Source organism: Saccopteryx leptura, chromosome 3, assembly GCF_036850995.1.
Source record: "Saccopteryx leptura isolate mSacLep1 chromosome 3, mSacLep1_pri_phased_curated, whole genome shotgun sequence".
Taxonomy (NCBI): domain Eukaryota; kingdom Metazoa; phylum Chordata; class Mammalia; order Chiroptera; family Emballonuridae; genus Saccopteryx; species Saccopteryx leptura.
Window position 1 is genome coordinate 67,188,975 of NC_089505.1, and position 18,925 is coordinate 67,207,899.

Consider the following 18,925-nt stretch of genomic DNA (forward strand, 5'->3'; position numbering starts at 1 on the left):
TATCTACTGAGCCACCCAGCCAGGGCCAAAGTATACTCTTTTTTTTTTCTTTTGGTGACAGAGACAGAGAGAGCGATAGATAGGGACAGATAGACAGGAAGGGAGAGAGATGAGAAGCATCAATTCTTTTTTGCCGCACCTTAGTTGTTCATTGATTGCTTTCTCATATGTGCCTTGATGGGGAAGGAGTCCTACAGCAGAGCAAGTGACCCTTTGCTCAAGCTGGTGAGCCTTGCTCAAACCAGATAAGCCCGCACTCAAGCTGGCAACCTCAGGGGTTTGAGCCTGTGTCCTCTATGTCCCAGTCTGATGCTCTATCCTCTGTGCCACCGCCTGGTCAGGCTAAAGTGTACATATTCTTGATATGGATAGGTTTCCTTGTAAAATGGCTTCATTTGTTTAACGCTCACCATCAGGGTAAGAGCCTATACTCTTGAAAACATGCTTGACAAAATATTTTCAATCTTTAAAATTTTGTAGCTCTCACTTGGCCAGAGAGCTCAGTTGGTTAGTGCACTGTCCCAATACACAAAGGTTCCTGGTTTGATCCTCGGTCAGGGTATACACAGGAACAGACTGATGTTTCTGTCTCTGTCTTGTTCTCTCATTTCCTCTTCCTCTCTCTCTGAAATCAATTTTTTTTACAGAGACAGAGTCAGAGAGAGGGACAGATAGGGACAGACAGACAGGAAGGGAGAGATGAGAAGCATCAATTCTTTGTTTTGACACCTTAGTTGTTCATTGATTGCTTTCTCATATGTGCCTTGATTGGGGGCTACAGCAGAGCAAGTGACCCTTGCTCAAGCCAGTGATCTTGGGCTCAAGCCAGTCAACCTTTAGGCTCAAGCAAGTGACCATGGGGTCATGTCTATGATCCCACGCTCAAGCCAGCAACCCTGCACTCAAGCCAGATGAGCCTGCGCCCAAGCCGGCGACTTTGGGGTTTTGAACCTGGGTCCACCACGTCGCAGTCAGATGCTCTATCCACTGTGCCACCACCTGGCTAGGCTAAAGTCAATAAATTTTTTAAAAACGTAAAATTTTTTAGTTCTCAATTTTTTACTTTTTTTTTTTTTGCCAATCTGATGAGTTAAGAATGACCTCTCCTTTTAAAATTTATGCATCTGGCCCTGGCCAGTTTGCTCAGTGGTAGAGCATTGGCTTGGCATTTGGATGTCCTGAGTTCAATTCCTGTGCAGGGCACAGAGAAGTGCCCATCTGCTTCTCCACGCTTCCCCTTCTCCTTTCTGTCTCTCTCTTCCCCTCCCACAGCCAAGGCTCCACTAGAGCAAAGTTGGCCAGGGCGCTGAGGATGGCTCCATGGCTTCCACCTCAGGCACTAGAATGGCTCCAGTTGCAATGGAGCAACGCCCCAGATGGGCAGAGCATCGCCCCCTAGTGGGCTTGCCAGGTGGATCCTGGTCGGGCTCATGTGGGAGTCTGTCTCTCTACCTCCCTGCTTCTCACTTTAGAAAAATACAAAAAAAAAAAAATTATGAATCCCTGTCTATTAGATTGAACATCTTTTCATAGCTAATGGTCACATAGACTTCTGTCAATTATCTTTTCATATCCTTTGCCCCACTTAAACATTTTTATGTTCACTGATCTCTCACACATGTATTCAGTATATATGGTATTTGGTAAGTGCTCTCCTTAATCTCTGGATTCTAATCCTTGGTGGCTTTGTTCTACATATCTTCTCACAGTCTGCAGCTCGTCTTTTTACTTTTCTATGTTATCTTAAGAATTCTTTTATTATTTAATTTTTATTTTTATTTACTTATTTATTTTTAAAATATTTTATTTATTGTCTTTAGAGAGAGGAGAGAGAGATGGCAGAGAGAAGAGGGGGAAACATTTGCTTTTAGTTGCTTCTTGCATGTGCCTTGACAGGGTTTTGAACTGGCAACCTCAGCGTTCCAGGTCGAATGCTTTAGCCACTGCACCACCACAGGTCAGGCTGTAACTTTTCAATTAAAAGAAAAATTATTGGCCTGACCAGGTGGTGGCGCAGTGGATAGACGGGCAGACTGGGATGCGGAGACCCAGGTTTGAGACCCCGAGGTCGCCAGCTTGAGCGCGGGCTCATCTGGTCTGAGCAAAAGCTCACAGCTTGGACCCAAGGTCGCTGGCTCGAGCAAGGGGTTAGTCGGTCTCCTGAAGGCCCGCGGTCAAGGCACATATGAGAAAGCAATCTGAACAACTAAGGTGTCGCAACGAAAAACTGATGATTGATGTTTCTCATCTCTCTCCGTTCCTGTCTGTCTGTCCCTATCTATCCCTCTCTCTGACTCTCTCTGTCTCTGAAAAAAAAAAAAAAGAAAAGAAAAATTATTGATTGAATTTTATTTTATTTTATTTTTTTACAGAGACAGAGAGAGTCAGAGAGAGGGATAGATAGGGACAGACAGACAGGAACGGAGAGAGATGAGAAACATCAATCATCAGTTTTTCGTTGCGACACCTTAGTTGTTCATTGATTGCTTTCTCATATGTGCCTTGACCGCGGGCCTTCAGCAGACCGACTAACCCCTTGCTCGAGCCAGCGACCTTGGGTCCAAGCTGGTGAGCTATTGCTCAGACCAGATGAGCCTGCGCTCAAGCTGGCGACCTCGGGGTCTCGAACGTGGGTCCTCTGCATCCCAGTCTGACGTTCTATCCACTGCGCCACCGCCTGGTCAGGCAATTATTGATTGAATTTTAAAGAGAGAGAGAGAGAGAGAGAGACCAAAACATTGATCTGTTACAATCGGGATGATGACCAACCGAGCTATGCAGCCAAGGGTATAACTTTTCATTTTGAAATAACCCTAAACAAACAAAAACTATTGCAGACATAGTAGAGAATTTCTGTACACTTTTTACCCAGATCCTCCAAATGTTAACGTTTTACATTATCAAAACCAGGAAATCATATTCAAATTTTACAGTCTCATTGATGTTCTTTTTGTGGTCCAGGGGTCAATTCAGGACCCCACATTGCCTTTGGTTGTCATGTCTTTTTGGAAGGTAGTGAGAGGAGGGGAGATAGACAGACTCCCTCATACACCCAACCAGAATCCACCCAGCAACCCTGTCTAGGGCTGCTGCTGGAGTACTGAGCTATTTTTAGTGCCTGAAGCTGATACTCAGACCAACCAAGCTATCCTCAGCACCTGGGGCCAGTGCTTGAACCAACTGAGCCACTGGCTTTGAGAGCGGGAGAGAGAGAGAGAGAGAGAGAAGGGGGAGAGGGAGGAGAAGAAGATGGTTGATTCTCTTGTGTGCTCTTACTGGGAGTTGAACCCGGGATGTCCATAGGCCAGGCTGAAGCTCTATCCAATGAGCCAACAATCAGGTCTGGCATGTCTTTTTAATTTCAAATCTGGGACAGTTAAGTTCTTCTTTGCTATTATGACCTTAACACTTTTCAGTGCTCCAGGCTGGTTATTTTGTAGAATTTGCCCCATTTGGGATTGTCTGATGTTCCCTCATGAGCCAATTTAGGTTACGTATTTTTGGCTAGAAATGTTTGCTTTTCTCTAGTCATCATATTTATGTCATCTCTGATGCACAAAAAACTTATATTTCAAAGTAGTCAAATTCATTAATCTTTTCCTTTATTGTGATTTTGTGTCCTGTAGATAAGACTTTTCCCCCCTTATATGACATCTTATCCTATCTCAAGCTCATGAACAAATTCTTCTTTATTTTCTTTTTAAGATTTTAATGTGCCTTTCACTGTAGGTTTTTTGTTTGTTTTTATCCATCCAGAGTTTAAGTACACGATGATGCAAAATAGGAATATAATTTTTATTTTCCCAGGAGAGACTGCTGATGTGATTAGCCATTTGACCTTCTTCTGTGAAGTGTGTCAGCCTTTATCCACTTTCCTGTTAGGTCATTTGTCTTCTGATTATTGGTTTGCTAGAACTCTCTATATTTTGTCTTTCATAGGTTGGACCTATATTCCAGCAGTTTTTGTTTTTTCAACTTGATTGTTCCAGGGACCTCCCAGTTTTTTGTTAAGGCCCTTGTTCAAACAGCCACTATTTAATGGTTGCCAGTGCTGGTGCAGCCCAGTTGGCACTGTGAAATCTGGGTTCATTCCGGGTGAACGGGAGGAAGCCCCAGATTCCAGCCCAGGGAAGGCCACAGCCTCATCTGAAGCCTAGTGTTGGGAAGATGCAGGTTTTCCTATGAACCCTGTGACCTTTAGTGACCACTGTCTTGTATCCTCACATCCAGGCTGGTCCCGGGCCTGTATGACCTCGGCCGTACTGTCCTCTGCCTCGACTTCATGGTCTTCACCCTCCGCCTGCTGCACATCTTTACGGTTAATAAGCAGCTGGGGCCCAAGATCGTCATAGTGAACAAGATGGTGAGGGGGGTGGGACACGAGGGGGCGTGGTGATGGAGATGAGGGGCAGGGCTAATTCAGTTTTATTCTGCTCTCCTGTAGATGAAGGATGTGTTCTTCTTCCTTTTCTTCCTGGGCGTGTGGCTGGTTGCTTATGGGGTGGCCACGGAGGGTCTCCTTAGGCCTCGGGATCAAGACCTCCCGAAAATTCTGCGCCGCATCTTCTACCGGCCCTACCTACAGATCTTCGGCCAGATCCCCCAGGAGGAAATGGACGGTAAAAAGGGATGAGTGGGGCTGACACCCTCCCTGGGAGTCCCTCCTCTCTACTCCCCCATCTCTGGGTCTCTATATCCTTATCTCTGAGTCTCTGTCTCTCTTTCTGGGTCTGAGTGGGTCTCCCTGCCCCTTTCATCCCTACTGGACTTTGTCCTTTTCTCTCTCTGTATCACTGTCCCCTGTCTCTAGGACTCTGACCCCTCCTGTGTCTTTTTGGGTCTCATCCCCTTGCTTTCTAGGATTCTTTCCCTCTCTCTGGGTCTCTACTCCTCCACACCCCTCTGGATGTCTGTCTTCATTAGTTCTCTGTCTCTCTGTCCCCATCTCTGACTGTCTTCTTTCACAGTGGCCCTCATGGAGCATGTCAACTGCTCATCAGAGAAGGGTTTATGGGCACGCCCATCAGGGGCGCAGGCCGGCTCCTGCGTCTCCCTTTATGCCAACTGGCTGGTGGTGCTCCTCCTTGTCATCTTCCTGCTCGTGGCCAACATTCTACTGGTCAATCTCCTCATTGCCATGTTCAGGTGAGGAGGCCCTGCCCTCTCTGATCTGATCACCCTCCATGATCCTTAACCCTAGCATGACTCTTGACCCCAGCATGATTCTTGCTCTCAGCCCAGTCAATTCCTTTTTAGGCCCTGAACTCTGACTCAGATTTAATGCAGGCTTGTCCCTAGAACTAGCCAGATGCCGCTTCTGACCTGGACTTTGGATTCTGATCCTCTCCCTGAGCCCAGGCTGAATGTTTTTTGGTTTTGAGAGAGAGAGAGAGAGACAGACAGACAGACTGGAAGGGAGAGAGATGAGAAACATTAACTTGTAGTTGCAGAATTTTAGTTCATTGGTTGCTTTTCATATGTGCCTTGACTGGGGAAGGGGTGGACTCAAGTCTGCAACCACGGGATCACGTTGATGACCCCGCGCTCACACAAGCAATCCCCACGCTCCAGCTGGTGAGCCCACACACTAGCTGGATGAGCCTGCACTCAAGCCAGTGACCTTGGGATTTTGAACTTGGGTCCTCAGTGTTCCAAGTCGACACTATCCACTGCATCACCACCGGTCAGGCAGGCTGAATGTTTTTGTTTGTTTGTTTGTTTGTTTTTTTCATTTTTCTGAAGCTGGAAACAGGGAGAGACAGTCAGACAGACTCCTGCATGCGCCCGACCGGGATCCACCCGGCACGCCCACCAGGGGGCGATGCTCTGCCCATCCTGGGCGTCGCCATGTTGCGACCAGAGCCACTCTAGCGCCTGAGGCGGAGGCCACAGAGCCATCCCCAGCGCCCGGGCCATCTTTGCTCCAATGGAGCCTTGGCTGTGGGAGGGGAAGAGAGAGACAGAGAGGAAAGCGCGGCGGAGGGGTGGAGAAGCAAATGGGCGCTTCTCCTGTGTGCCCTGGCCGGGAATCGAACCAGGGTCCTCCGCACGCTAGGTAGGCTGAATGTTTAAAAATAGTTTTTATTGGCCCTGGCCGGTTGGCTCAGTGGTAGAGCGTCGGCCTAGAGTGCAGGAGATCCGGGTTTGATTCCCGGCCAGGGCACACAGGCAAAGCGCCCATCTGCTTCTCCACCCCTCCCCCTCTCCTTCCTCTCTGTCTCTCTCTTCCCCTCCCGCAGCCAAGGCTCCATTGGAGCAAAGTTGGCCCGGGCGCTGAGGATGGCTCTGTGGCCTCTGCCTCAGACACTAGAATGGCTCTGGTTGAAACAGAGCGACGCCCAGGATGGGCAGAGCATCGCCCCCTGGTGGGCATGCTGGGTGGATCCCGGTCGGGCACATGTGGGAGTCTGTCTGACTGACTCCCCGTTTCCAACTTCAAAAAAAAAAAAGTTTTTATTGTGGCAAAAGATATAACATAAAATTAACCATTTTTGCCATTTTAAGTATATAATTCAGTGGCATTAATTACATTTATAATGTTTTACAACCATCACAGCTATTTCCAAAACATTTTCATGACTCCAAACAGAAGTGTGTACTCATTAAGCAAGCAATAACTCCCCATTTTTCCCTCCCTCCAGTCTGATAACCTCTAATCTACTTTATGTCCCTATGACTTTGCCTATTTTATTATTATTGAGATGCAGGGAGGCAGAGACAGACTCCCACATGCACCCTGACCAGGATCTACCAGGTAAGCCCCCCATAGGGCAATGCTCTGCCCATCTGGGGCCGCTGCTCTGCTATTGAGCCATTTTAGCACCTAAGGTGAGGCCATGGAGCCATCCTCAGCACCTGGGACCAACTTGCTCAAACCATTTGAGCCATGGCTGTGGGAGGAGAAAAGAGAAAGAGAGAGTAGAGATAGTGAGAAGGGGGAGGAGTAGAGAAGCAGATGGTCACTTCTCCTGTGTGCCCTGACTGGGAATTGAACCAGGGACTTCCACAAACCAGGCCAACACTCTACTACTAAGCCAACTGGCCAGGGCCGACTCTGGCTATTTTAAATGTTTCTTATAAGTGGAATTATACATTATTTGTCCTTTTGTGTCGGGTTTTTTTCACTTAGTATAAAGTGTTTTTTTTGTGTGGGTTTTTTTTTTCATTTTTCCGAAGCTGGAAACGGGGAGGCAGTCAGACAGACTCCTGCATGTGCCTGACCGGGATCCACCCGGCATGCCCACCAGAGGGCAATGCTCTGCCCCTCTGGGGCGTTGCTCTGTTGCATCCAGAGCCATTCTAGTGCCTGAGGCAGAGGCCACAGAGCCATCCTCAGCGCCCGGGCCATCTTTGCTCCAATGGAGCCTCGGCTGCGGGAGGGGAAGAGAGAGACAGAGAGGAAGGAGAGGGGGAGGGGTGGAGAAGCAGATGGGTGCCACTCCTGTGTGCCCTGGTCAGGAATTGAACCCAGGACTCCTGCACGCCAGGCCGACACTCTACCGCTGAGCCAACCGGCCAGGGCCTAAAGTTTTATTTTAAATATTTGTATTTATTGATTTGAGAGAGAGGAAGGGAGAAAGAGAGACATACAGAAACATCAATCTGTTTCTGTATGTGCCCTGACTGGGGATGAAACTGGCAATCTTTGCATATTGGGATTATGCTCTAACCAACTGAGTTATCTAGCCAGAGCCAACATAATGTTTTCTTTTTTAAAAAATTTTCTAAAGTGAGAAGCAGGGATGCCTGACCAGGTGGTGGCGCAGTGGATAGAGCATCAGACTGGGATGCAGAGGACCCAGGTTCGAGACCCTGAGGTCGCCAGCATCGCCAGCTTGAGCGCAGGCTCATCTGGTTTGAGCAAAGCTCACCAGCTTGGACCCAAGGTCGCTGGCTCAAGCAGGGGGTTACTCGGTCTGCTGAAGGCCCACGGTCAAGACACATGTGAGAAAGCAATCAATGAACAACTAAGGTGTCGCAACAAAAAACTAATAATTGATGCTTCTCATCTTTCTCCGTTCCTGTCCCTATCTTTCCCTCTCTCTGTCTCTATAATAATAATAGTTAAAAAAACATTAAAGTTAGAAGCAGGGTGGCAGAGACTCCCACATGTGCCCCAACCAGGATCCACCTGACAAGCCCCCTGTGGGGTGATGCTTTGCCCATCTAGGACTATTGCTCCGTATGCTGGTAACAGATATTTTAGCGCCTGAGGTGAGACCATGGAGCCATCCACAGTACCCAGGGTCAACTTGCTCCAACTGAGCCATGGCTGTGGGAGAGGAAGAGAGAGATAGAAAGAAGGGAGAGAGAAGCAGATGGCCGCTTCTCCTATGTACCCTGACCAGGAATCAAACCCGGGACTTCCACAGGTCAGGCTAAATGCTCTACAACTGAGACGACAGGCCAGGGCCCAGCATAAAATTTTCAATGTTCATTCATCTTGTGCCATGTGTCAGCAACCCTTTTTCTGGCTGAATAATATTCCATTATATTGATCTAAGACAATTTGTTTATTTATCTGTTGATAGAAGATTGGGTTGTATCCACCTTTGGCTATTGTGAATAATGCTGCTATAAATATTGGTATTCATGTATCTGTTTAAGTCTTTGGTTTTTTAAACACTTTTTTTAAAATTTTTATTTATTTATTTATTTTTTACAGAGACAGAGAGTGAGTCAGAGAGAGGAATAGACAGGGACAGACAGACAGGAACGGAGAGAGATGGAAGCATCAATCATCAGTTTTTCATTGCGCGTTGCGACACCTTAGTTGTTCATTGACTGCTCTCTCAATGTGCCCTGACCGCGGGCCCTCAGCAGAACGAGCAACCCCTTGCTGGAGCCAGCGACCTTGGGTTCAAGCTGGTGGGCTTTTCCTCAAACCAAATGAGCCCGCGCTCAAACTGGCGACCTTGGGGTCTCGAATCCAGGTCCTCTGCATCCCAGTCCGACGCTCTATCCACTGTGCCACCGCCTGGTCAGGCAGTCTTTGGTTTTTTTATATCTTTTGTGTATGTTTCTAGAATAGAATGTTGGGTCATGTGGTAATTTTGTGTTTGCTTTTTTTTTTTTTTTTAATTTTTATTTATTCATTTTAGCGAGGAGAGGGAGAGACAGAGAGAGAGAGAGAGAGAGAGAGAGGAGAGACAGAAGGGGGGGGAGGAGCTGGAAGCATCAACTCCCATATGTGCCTTGACCAGGCAAGCCCAGGGTATTGAACTGGTGACCTCAGCATTTCCAGGTCGACGCTTTATCCACTGCACCACCACAGGTCAGGCGTGTTTGCTTTTTGAGGAAGCACCAAATTGTTTTCTACAGAAGCTGCACCATTTTACATCCCCACTAACAATATGTGAAGGCTCTGATTTCTCCACATTTTTGCTGACAGTTTTTTTTTTTTCCATTTTTCCGAAGCTCGAAACAGGGAGGCAGTCAGACTCCCTCATGCGCCCGACCGGGATCCACCTGGCATGCCCACCAGGGGGCAATGCTCTGCCCCTCTGGAGCGTCACTCTGTTACATCCAGAGCCATTCTAGTGCCTGAGGCAGAGGCCACAGAGCCATCCCCAGCGCCCGGGGCCATCTTTGCTCCAATGGAGCCTCGGCTGCAGGAGGGGAAGAGAGAGACAGAGAGGAAGGAGAGGGGGAGGGGTGGAGAAGCAGATGGGCGCCTCTCCTGTGTGCCCTGGCCGGGAATCGAACCGGGGACTTCCGCACGCCAGGCTGACGCTCTACCGCTGAGCCAACCAGCCAGGGCCTACTGACAGTTTCTTTGCTTTTTTTATTATTATTTTTTTATTTTTTACAGAGGCAGAGATAGACAGGGACAGACAGGAACGGAGAGAGATGAGAAGCATCAATCATCAGTTTCTCGTTGCGTGTTGCGACTTCTTAGTTGTTCATTGATTGCTTTCTCATGTGTGCCTTGACCACGGGCCTTCAGCAGACCGAGTAACCCCCTGCTGGAGCCAGGGGCCTTGGGTCCAAGCTGGTGAGCTCTTTGCTCAAGCCAGATGAGCCCGCGCTCAAGCTGGTAACCTCGGGGTCTCAAACCTGGGTCCTTCCGCATCCCAGTCCGACGCTCTATCCACTGCGCCACCACCTGGTCAGGTAGTTTCTTTGCTTTTTATTTTATTTTTTACAGAGTCAGAAAGAGAGTCATAGAAAGGGATAGATAGGGACAGACAGGAACGGAAAGAGATGAGAGCATCAATCATCAGTTTTTCGTTGCGAAACCGGGGGCTACAGCAGACCGAGTGCTTGAGCCAGCGACTTTGGGGTCTTGAGCCTGGGTCCTTCGCATCCCAGTCTGATGTTCTATCACTGCGCCACCGCCTGGTCAGGCTTTCTTTGCTTTTTTAAAAAGTTGTTATCCTTGTGGGTATTAACTAGTTATTTCATTGTGCTTTGGATTTGCATATCCTAATGACCAATGATGTTTAGGATCTTTTCATGTGCTTATTATCTCATGTGTATATCTTTGGAGAAATGTCTATTCGTGTCTTTTGCCTGTTTGTTTTTTAAGCGAGAGAGACAGAGAAATAGAGAGAGAGAGAGAGAGAGAGGACACAGAGGGACAGACACAAAGAGAGAAAGATGAGAAGCATCGATTTTTTGTTGTGCCTTAGTTGTTCATTGATTGCTTTCTCATATGTGCCTTGACTGGGTGGGGGGGCTTCAGCAGAGTGAGTGACCCCTTGCTCAAGTGGACTCACGCCAGCAACCCAGCAACCTTTGTGCTCAAGCCAGCGACCATGTCATGTCTATGATCCCACACTGAAGCCAGCGACCCTGAGCTCAAGCTGGTGAGCCCACACTCAAATCGGATGAGCCTGTACTCAAACTGACAACTTCAGGGTTTCAAACCTGGGTCCTCAGTGTCCCAGGTCAATCAATGCTTTATCCACTGTGCCACCACTTGGTCAGGACTGAGGTTTTCTTGTCTTTTCTTTTTTTTAATCTTGAACGGATGTTGGATTTTTGTCAAATGCCTTTTCTTGTTGATTAAGATGGATATGTGATTGTTTCCCTTTGTTCTATTAAGGTGTGTATTACATTGGTTGATTTTTATATGTTGAACTGCCTTTTCATTCCTGGGGTAAATCCTGTTTGGTTGTGGTGTATAAATCTTTTAATATGCTTTTGAATTAGGTTTGCTAGTATTTTGTTGAGAATATATGCATGTATATTCATAAAGGATATTGATCTGTATTTTCTTTTCTTTTAGTATTGATAGCATGGTAATGCTTGCCTCATAGGATGAGTCAGAAAGTGTTCTCTCCTATTCAGCTCTAAGGAAGAGTTTGGAAAGGATTGGTGTTGTTTTTTAAATGTTTGGTGGAACCCTAGCCAGATAGCTCGGTTGGTTAGAGCATTGTCTGGAAGTGTGCTGGTTTGTTCCCCAGAGAGATTGATGTCGTCGTCCCCCTTCCTCTCTTGCTAAAAATCAATAAATAAAAATAAAAAAATAAATGTTTGGCCTGACCAGATGGTGGCGCAGTGGATAGAGCATTGGACTGGGATGTGGAGGACCCAGGTTCGAGACCCCGAAGTTGCCAGCTTGAGCGCGAGCTCATCTGGTTTGAGCAAAAGCTCACCAGCTTGGACCCAAGGTCACTGGCTCGAGCAAGGGGTTACTCGGTCTGCTGAAGGCCCGCGGTCAAGGCACATATGAGAAAGCAATCAATGAACAACTAAGGTGTCGCAACGCGCAACGAAAAACTGATGATTGATGCTTCCATCTCTCTCCGTTCCTTTCTGTCTGTCCCTGTCTATCCCTCTCTCTTACTCTCTCTCTCTCAAAAAAAAGTAAATAAATAAAATAAAAAGTAAATGTTTGGTGGAATTCACCAGTGAAACCTGCTCCTGGACTTTTTAATTTTGTATATTTTTTATTAGTTATCTCTGTACTTGTTATGAGTCTTTTGAGATTTCCTATGTCTTGTGTTAATTTAGGTAATTTGTGTGTTTCTAGAAACTTTTCCACTTCATTTAAGTTATCTCTTTTGTTGATATACAATTGTTGATAGTCTCTCTCTTTTTTGTGTGTGACAGAGACAGAGAGGCAGAGAGAGGGACAGATAGGGACAGACAGACAGGAAGAGAGATGAGAAGAATCAGTTCTTCTTGCAGCTCCTTAGTTGTTTATTATTGCTTTCTCATTTGTGCCTTGACTGGGGGACTATGGCAGAGTGAGTGACCCCTTACTCAAGCCAGCAACCTTGGGATCAAGCCAGCGACCTTTGGCCTCAAGCCAGCGACCCCGCGCTCAAGCTGGTGAACCCGTGCTCAAGCGATGACCTCAAGGTTTCATACCTGGGTCCTCTGCATCCCAGTCTGATGCTCTCCACTGTGCCATCACCTGGTCAGGCAATAGTATACTCTTATAATCCTTTTTTTTTTTTTTTCTGAAGTTGGAAACAGGGGGCAGCCAGACAGACTCCCGCATGCACCCTACTGGGATCCACCTGGCATGCCCATCAGGGGGCAATGCTCTGCCCATCTGGGGCATTGCTCTGCCGCAACCAGAGCCATTCTAGCGCCTGAGGCAGAGGCCATGGAGCCATCCTCAGCGCCGGGGCCAACTTTGCTCCAATGGAGCCTTGGCTGTGGGAGGGGAAGAGAGAGACAGAGAGGAAGGAGAGGGGGAAGGGTGGAGAAGCAGATGGGCGCTTCTCCTGTGTGCCCTGGCTGGAAATCGAACCCGGGACTCCTGCACGCCAGGCCGACGCTCTACCACTGAGCCAACCTGCCAGGGCTAATCTTTTTTATTTCTGTAAGGTTGGTAGTAATGTTCCCATTTTTATTTCTGACTTTAGATATGTGTGTTCAGACTAACTTATTTTAAACATATTTAAGATTTTATTTATTTTAGAGGAGAGAGACAGAGAGAGAAAGGGGGGGATCAACTCATAGAAGTTAATTCTTTTGTATGTGCCTTGACTGGGTAAGCCTGGGATTTTGAACCATGACTTCAGCATTTTAGGTCTATGCTTTACCTACTGTGCCTCCACAGGTCAGGCTGTTCAGACTGACTTTTGAACCTGACTGCAACCTCTGCCCTAATCCATGACACCATCCCAGCTTGACCTCTGATGCTTGGTCAGCCTATCCTAACTACTAGTTGCATCCTATAATAACCTCTGACATAACTGCTCCTGACATCTGCCTGCTGCTTTGAAGTTCAAACACATTGCCTGACATCTAACCTTGACCCATCACCCCTGACTTTTCTTTGACCTCTGGTGACCCTTGATCTCTGGTCCCCACAGCTACACCTTTGGCAAAGTACAGGGCAACAGTGACCTCTACTGGAAGGCGCAGCGCTATAGCCTCATCCGGGAATTTCACTCTCGGCCTGCGCTGGCCCCACCTCTCATCATCATCTCGCATGTGTGCCTCCTCATCCGTCGATTGCACAGGCACAGAGCCAGTTTGCCATCGTCCCCCACCAACCAGCATTTTTGTGAGCGCGGGTCTTGGCCTCAAAGAGAGAAACACAAGGGGTGGGACCCGGAGAGAAAAACGGACATGGATAGGATGGGGATGATGTCCGGAAGCACCAGTGGGCAAGGCTTAGGCTGTCAGGGGTGTAGTCTGGGAGAGCTCACTCAGGGTTTTGAGTGGGGAGGCTGGGTCTGTGGCGTGGCCCGAGGACTGGTGGGCTCTTTACTCTGTCTTGACTGCCCTCCAGGGGTCCACCTCCCTAAGGAAGATGAGAGGAAGCTGTTGACATGGGAATCGGTGCAGAAGGAGAATTTCCTGCTGGCACGTGCCAGGGACAAGCGGGAAAGTGACTCTGAGCGTTTGAAGCGTACATCGCACAAGTGAGGGCGGGGCCTGGCCAGGGGCGGGCCTTCTAGTTTTCTAGTTTCTGGGGGTGTATCCCGTGACAGAGATTGAGGGAAGAACCGGCTGAGGTTTGCAAAGCACCTGGCTAGAGGTGAACTTGAGTGGGCGGGTCCTGGAATGTTAAGGAAGGCGGAGCTCCAGGGGGCGGGGCTTCTGGTAGGTGGGCTGGTGAGCTGCCGCCACTGGCCTGAAGTCCTGTATGCCCAGGGTGGACATGGCGTTGAAGCAGCTGAGACAGATCCGCGAGTACGAGCAGCGATTGAAAGGGCTGGAAAGGGAGGTGAGGACTCCAGCCCAGGACGGGGAAGTGTGGGCCGGGTGGGAGGCTGTGTATTTCCATTTGGTGCCCTGATGTTCCATCTGCTTCCCAGGTTCAGCACTGTAGCCGAGTCCTAGGCTGGGTTGCCGAGGCCCTGAGCCGCTCTGCGCTGCTTCCCCCAGGAGGGCCTCAGCCCCCGACCTCACCTGGGCCCAAAGGTCAGTGTGTAGGGTCTACCTGTGTGTATTTCCGGTCTCTTCACTACCTGCTTCTGTGTTCCTGCTTTCCAGGTCACTGATCCCGTATCTCTGCCTTTCTTTTTCGCAGCCCTTTCTTTGTCCCTGGTTCGGTTCACTCTCTTGGTTTCCTTTGGGCTTCCCATGGTCTTTCTCCTTTTTTGCCAGTCTCACATTTTTCTGTCCTTTCTGAGCCCACCACCTGTTCTCTCTTCTCTCTCTCCCCTAGATTGAACCCTGTTGGCGGACTTCAAGGAGCCCCCATGGATAGTTTATGATCCCAGAGTAAGGCCTCCTGGACCCCTGCAAGTGGTGGCCTGTCTTGAGGTGGGCCCCGTGCCATGGACTGCCACCTGGATTGCTGTCGGGACCACCACAGGGAGTCTTATTCATTCGAACCACAGGAAGCCCAGCCCCTTTAAAAAACAGCTCTACTCTGGAAGGATCAGCTTCTGGAGCCCAGGCATGGCCCCTCTGAATGTTCTTCTACCACAGCCCGCTGGGCAGGAGAAGGCCACAGGGTCCTAGGGGTTCAGGGACCACAGACTCCACTAACAGCTCCCCACACTGGGGAAATAAAGCCATTTGAGAGGAGCAGTTCTCGATGCTTGATTCGTGGGAAAATGGTGGTGTCTAGATCCTTTTTGCTATAGGGGCTGAAGCTGGCGGTGGTTTGAGGTCTTTGGTCTGTTTGCTGCTGTATTTCAGGGACCTGAGGTCTGTTCCCTCCTTTCAGCCCCACTATTCCTATCTGACTCTGGCCCAGCCCCTCTTGTCTACACTATTTTGATGGCTCTCACTTCAGAGGGACAAGAACCATCTGCACCCCTCTACTTCCCACTTTACAGCAGAAAAAGAACTCTGGTGAAAGCAAATTATCTCTTGGAGTGGGGATGGGTGGGCACTCTGTGCATCTGCTTTGGCAATAGGGAAACAGATGATGCAAATTTGAGTAGATAACTGCATATGTGTCTCTAAAAAGTCTAATTAGAGGAAAATTACAGGCCACGCACACATGGAATTGCAGCAAATATGCATCATTATACATGCACTTTAACTAAACAACCCATAACAGACTAAACTGGTAATGACAGGGCTGTACTGACAGCAATTATTAGTTAAATAGCAAGAAATCCACCAACAACCAACACATCCAGAAATCAAAACCAAAACATCCTTCCTCCAAATTGGAGGAATTCCACCTATCTCCCACTTTGGGTATGGAGTGACTTTGAAACATTGTCAAGTGTTGTGTGGCAACCAGATTTCTCTGAAGTAGTTTTCCCTAACCCAAGTTGTAATAATAATGACGATGGTGGCAATGACGACAGCTAACACATACAGGACGCTATGTGTTTGACACTGTGTTTAGTGCCCCGCACATACAAAATCAATGAATTCTCACGACAGCCATGTAAGTAGGTACTACTGTCTCCATCTGGCAAATAAGCAAACTGAGGCACAGATAAGTGACTCACACGAGGTCACACAGCTACAAAGTGGCTGAGTTTGAATAGAAACATGGGCTGACTCCAAAACCTTTGGAAAGCACCAGTTTGTATTTGGAAATGTCAAAAGCTACAAAATCCTAGGAACTCAATGGCACACTGTCTCTCAGCTTTACACTGGCCCTTTAAAACTAGGCTCTGTGATGGTGGGGCTGAGGCCAACCAGTTCTGCTTTGCCTCCTGGGTTTCTACTAGGCTCTGCCTAAAGGGGGTGCTAGAGAGACCGATGACTGGAGGAAGAGGAGGGAGAGGAGGAGGGGGAGGAGGAGGGGAAAGCGAACTCCTTTTTGTCTGCTTCTGGTTACAGAGCATGGCTCCAGAACAGTGCTTCCTCTGCCAGCAGTAGCTGGTATCAACTTGCAGCTTTTTGCACTCAGTTTGGTGTTGCCCTCGGTCACACCAGCTCCAGTCAACCAGCCAGCCTCCTTTTCTAGTCTGGCTTTCAGCTCCCAGAGCTTAGGTTCTGATAACTATTTTCTTCCTTTTGTCTCCCCAGTCCTGGGGTGAAATCTGCATCCTACACGTACTATTGCTGTGCTTTGTTTCTTTCTACTCATTTTCCAGTTTTCTGAGGCCCTTGTATTAATTTATCTCTGTTGAAATAACTATGTAACAGGAAAACTCAGGCCTGGTGGATAGAAATCTGACATGAACCATCAAAAAAGAGAATTACGAGAATTAAAACCTCTCGCTTCATTTCCACACATAAACCAGTTTGGAAACCAAATATCCCTTACCTGAAAAGGAGGCTGAGTACTGTTGAGGAATTACCCTAAAATGCTGTCTTAAGTTTCTGTGTTAAGTCTTCACTACTTGGCCTGACCAGGCGGTGGCACAGTGCATAAAGCGTCGGACTGGGACACAGAGGATCCAGGTTCGAAACCCCAAGGTCACAGGCTTGAGCGTGGGCTCACCAGCTTGAGCATGAGGTCGCTGGTTTGAAATCCATGGTCGCTGGCTTGAACAAGGGGTTACTCGCTCTGCTGTAGTCCCCTGGCCCCCCACCAAAGCACATATGAGAAGCAATCAATGAACTAAGGCGCCACAACAAAGAATTGATACTTCTCATCTCTCTCCCTTCCTGTCTGTCCCTCTCTCTTGTCTCTCTCACTAAAAAAAACAAAACAAACAAAAAAATTTCACTACTTGTATGTTTGCCCTCCATGCACCTATTTCATTTTATTCCATGACCCTAGTCATGAGTGTTCTAACCCCGATGCCTGACAGTTGGTGACCACAAAGGAAAATGCTCCACCTGTCCTGGTGCTGATTTTTGTTGTTGTTGTTGTTGTTGTTTTTTGTATTTTTCTGAAGCTGGAAACGGGGAGAGACAGTCAGACAGACTCCCACATACACCCGACCGGGATCCACCCGGCACGCCCACCAGGGGGCGATGCTCTGCCCCTCCGGGGCGTGGCTCTGCCGCGACCAGAGCCACTCTAGCGCCTGGGGCAGAGGCCAAGGAGCCATCCCCAGCGCCCGGGCCATCTTTGCTCCAATGGAGCCTTGGCTGCGGGAGGGGAAGAGAGAGACAGAGAGGAAGGAGGGGGGGGGGGTGGAGAAGCAAATGGGCGCTTCTCCTATGTGCCCTGGCCGGGAATCGAACCTGGGTCCCCCGCACGCCAGGCCGACGCTCTACCGCTGAGCCAACCGGCCAGGGCTGTTGTTGTTTTTGAAACCACACATTTTAACTGGGTTATTGTGAAGGTGAAAGATACTCTATGTTAGGAGAGATGACAGGTTAGCAGCAAGCCCATTGTCTGGGTGTCCATTAACCAAGAGTGGGCAGTGGAGTGGGCAGCTATGATCTACTCGTCTATGGTCCCCTGGAGGGGCTGCTGAGGGTGTGGAACAGCTGTGGCATCCACCAGCTTCGGATCCAGGAAGGCCCCCCAACTTGTCTGCTCCAGGTTTTCAGATGTGGGACAAGGCCAGTGACCATCAGTGGGAGAATATGTAAACCACTAAAACCCCAAGCTAGGAGGTCGTTTGAAAGAGGCATAGTGTATACAAAAAGAACACTGCAGATACAGGCTGCATGCAGGTCATCAGAGAAAAGGAGGCAGGAGAGTGGAATGAGGACTCAGGAACGCATGCGCATTGTGACTGAAGGTTGCAGAACTGATATATTACAAGGACAGGTGGGGTTGGAAGAGATGGAGCTGTGAATGCTGCTCAAAGCTGCAGCCAAGGGCAGGGGAGATGGGATAGATGGTAATGGAGGAAGACTTGGGAGTGCACACACAATACGGTGTACAGAGATGTGTTGTAGAATTGGGCACCTGAAACCTACATAGTTATGTTAACCAGTGTCACCCAATAAATTCAATTAAAAAAACAAAAACAAAAAAAACTACAGCCCAAACTTGAAAAACGATTTGGTTCCTTCTGTGCAGCAAAAACTTAGACAAGCCAAGTAGCTGCCACTCAAATCCAGAATAGATTTGTGAGAACTGTGAGTATTGGACATACGTTTTTGTTTCTCTTGGGTAAATACCTAAGATTGCAGTGGTTGGGTTGTATAAGTGTATGCATAACTTTATATGAAACAGTCCAACTCTTTTCCTAACTTGTTGCACCATTTGCATTTTGCATGTTCACTAGCAATGCACGAGAGTTCTAGTTGCTCTGTATCCTCAGTAGCACTTGCTATTATCAGTGTTTGTAATTAGCCAATTTAATAAGTTTATAGTGGTATCTCATTTTGTTGTTTTTTTTTACTTTATTTATTGGTTTTTACAGAGACAGGAGAGAAAGGGGAGCATGGAATGGGAAGTATCAACTCATAGTTGCTTCATGTTAGCTGTTCATTGCTTGCTTGTTGTATGTGCCTTGACCAGGGAAGCCCAGGGTTTTGAACTGGCAACCTTGGCATTCCAGGCCGAAGGTTTATCCACTGCTCCACCACAGGCCAGGCTCATTTTGGTTTTAATTTGCATTTCTCTCATGATTGATGATGTGAACATCTCAAGTGCTTATTACCGTCTATATGGCTTCTTTGGTGAAGTGCCAGTTCAAAACTTATACCCATTTTAAAAATGGATTATTTGCTGGACCAGTGGTGGTGC

The 18,925-nt window shown here is 48.1% G+C and overlaps 1 protein-coding gene and 1 non-coding gene across 6 annotated transcripts in view; both read left to right on the forward strand.

The window, feature by feature from the left end:
* The window catches only part of TRPM4 (transient receptor potential cation channel subfamily M member 4), a 50,026-nt gene extending 35,080 nt beyond the window's left edge, over window positions 1-14,946 (forward strand). For all 5 annotated transcript variants that reach the window (XM_066373951.1, XM_066373952.1, XM_066373955.1 and 2 more), the window contains 8 exons: window positions 4,231-4,363; window positions 4,445-4,619; window positions 4,968-5,145; window positions 13,275-13,468; window positions 13,697-13,829; window positions 14,062-14,134; window positions 14,226-14,331; window positions 14,579-14,946. In XM_066373951.1, the coding sequence (XP_066230048.1) occupies window positions 4,231-4,363; window positions 4,445-4,619; window positions 4,968-5,145; window positions 13,275-13,468; window positions 13,697-13,829; window positions 14,062-14,134; window positions 14,226-14,331; window positions 14,579-14,583 (997 nt within the window). In that variant the 3' untranslated portion in view covers window positions 14,584-14,946. The remainder of the gene's footprint in view (window positions 1-4,230; window positions 4,364-4,444; window positions 4,620-4,967; window positions 5,146-13,274; window positions 13,469-13,696; window positions 13,830-14,061; window positions 14,135-14,225; window positions 14,332-14,578) is intronic.
* TRNAS-AGA (transfer RNA serine (anticodon AGA)) lies at window positions 6,088-6,163 on the forward strand. The gene has a single exon. It is a non-coding gene; the product is annotated as a tRNA-Ser (tRNA).
* Window positions 14,947-18,925: the final 3,979 nt, after the last annotated feature.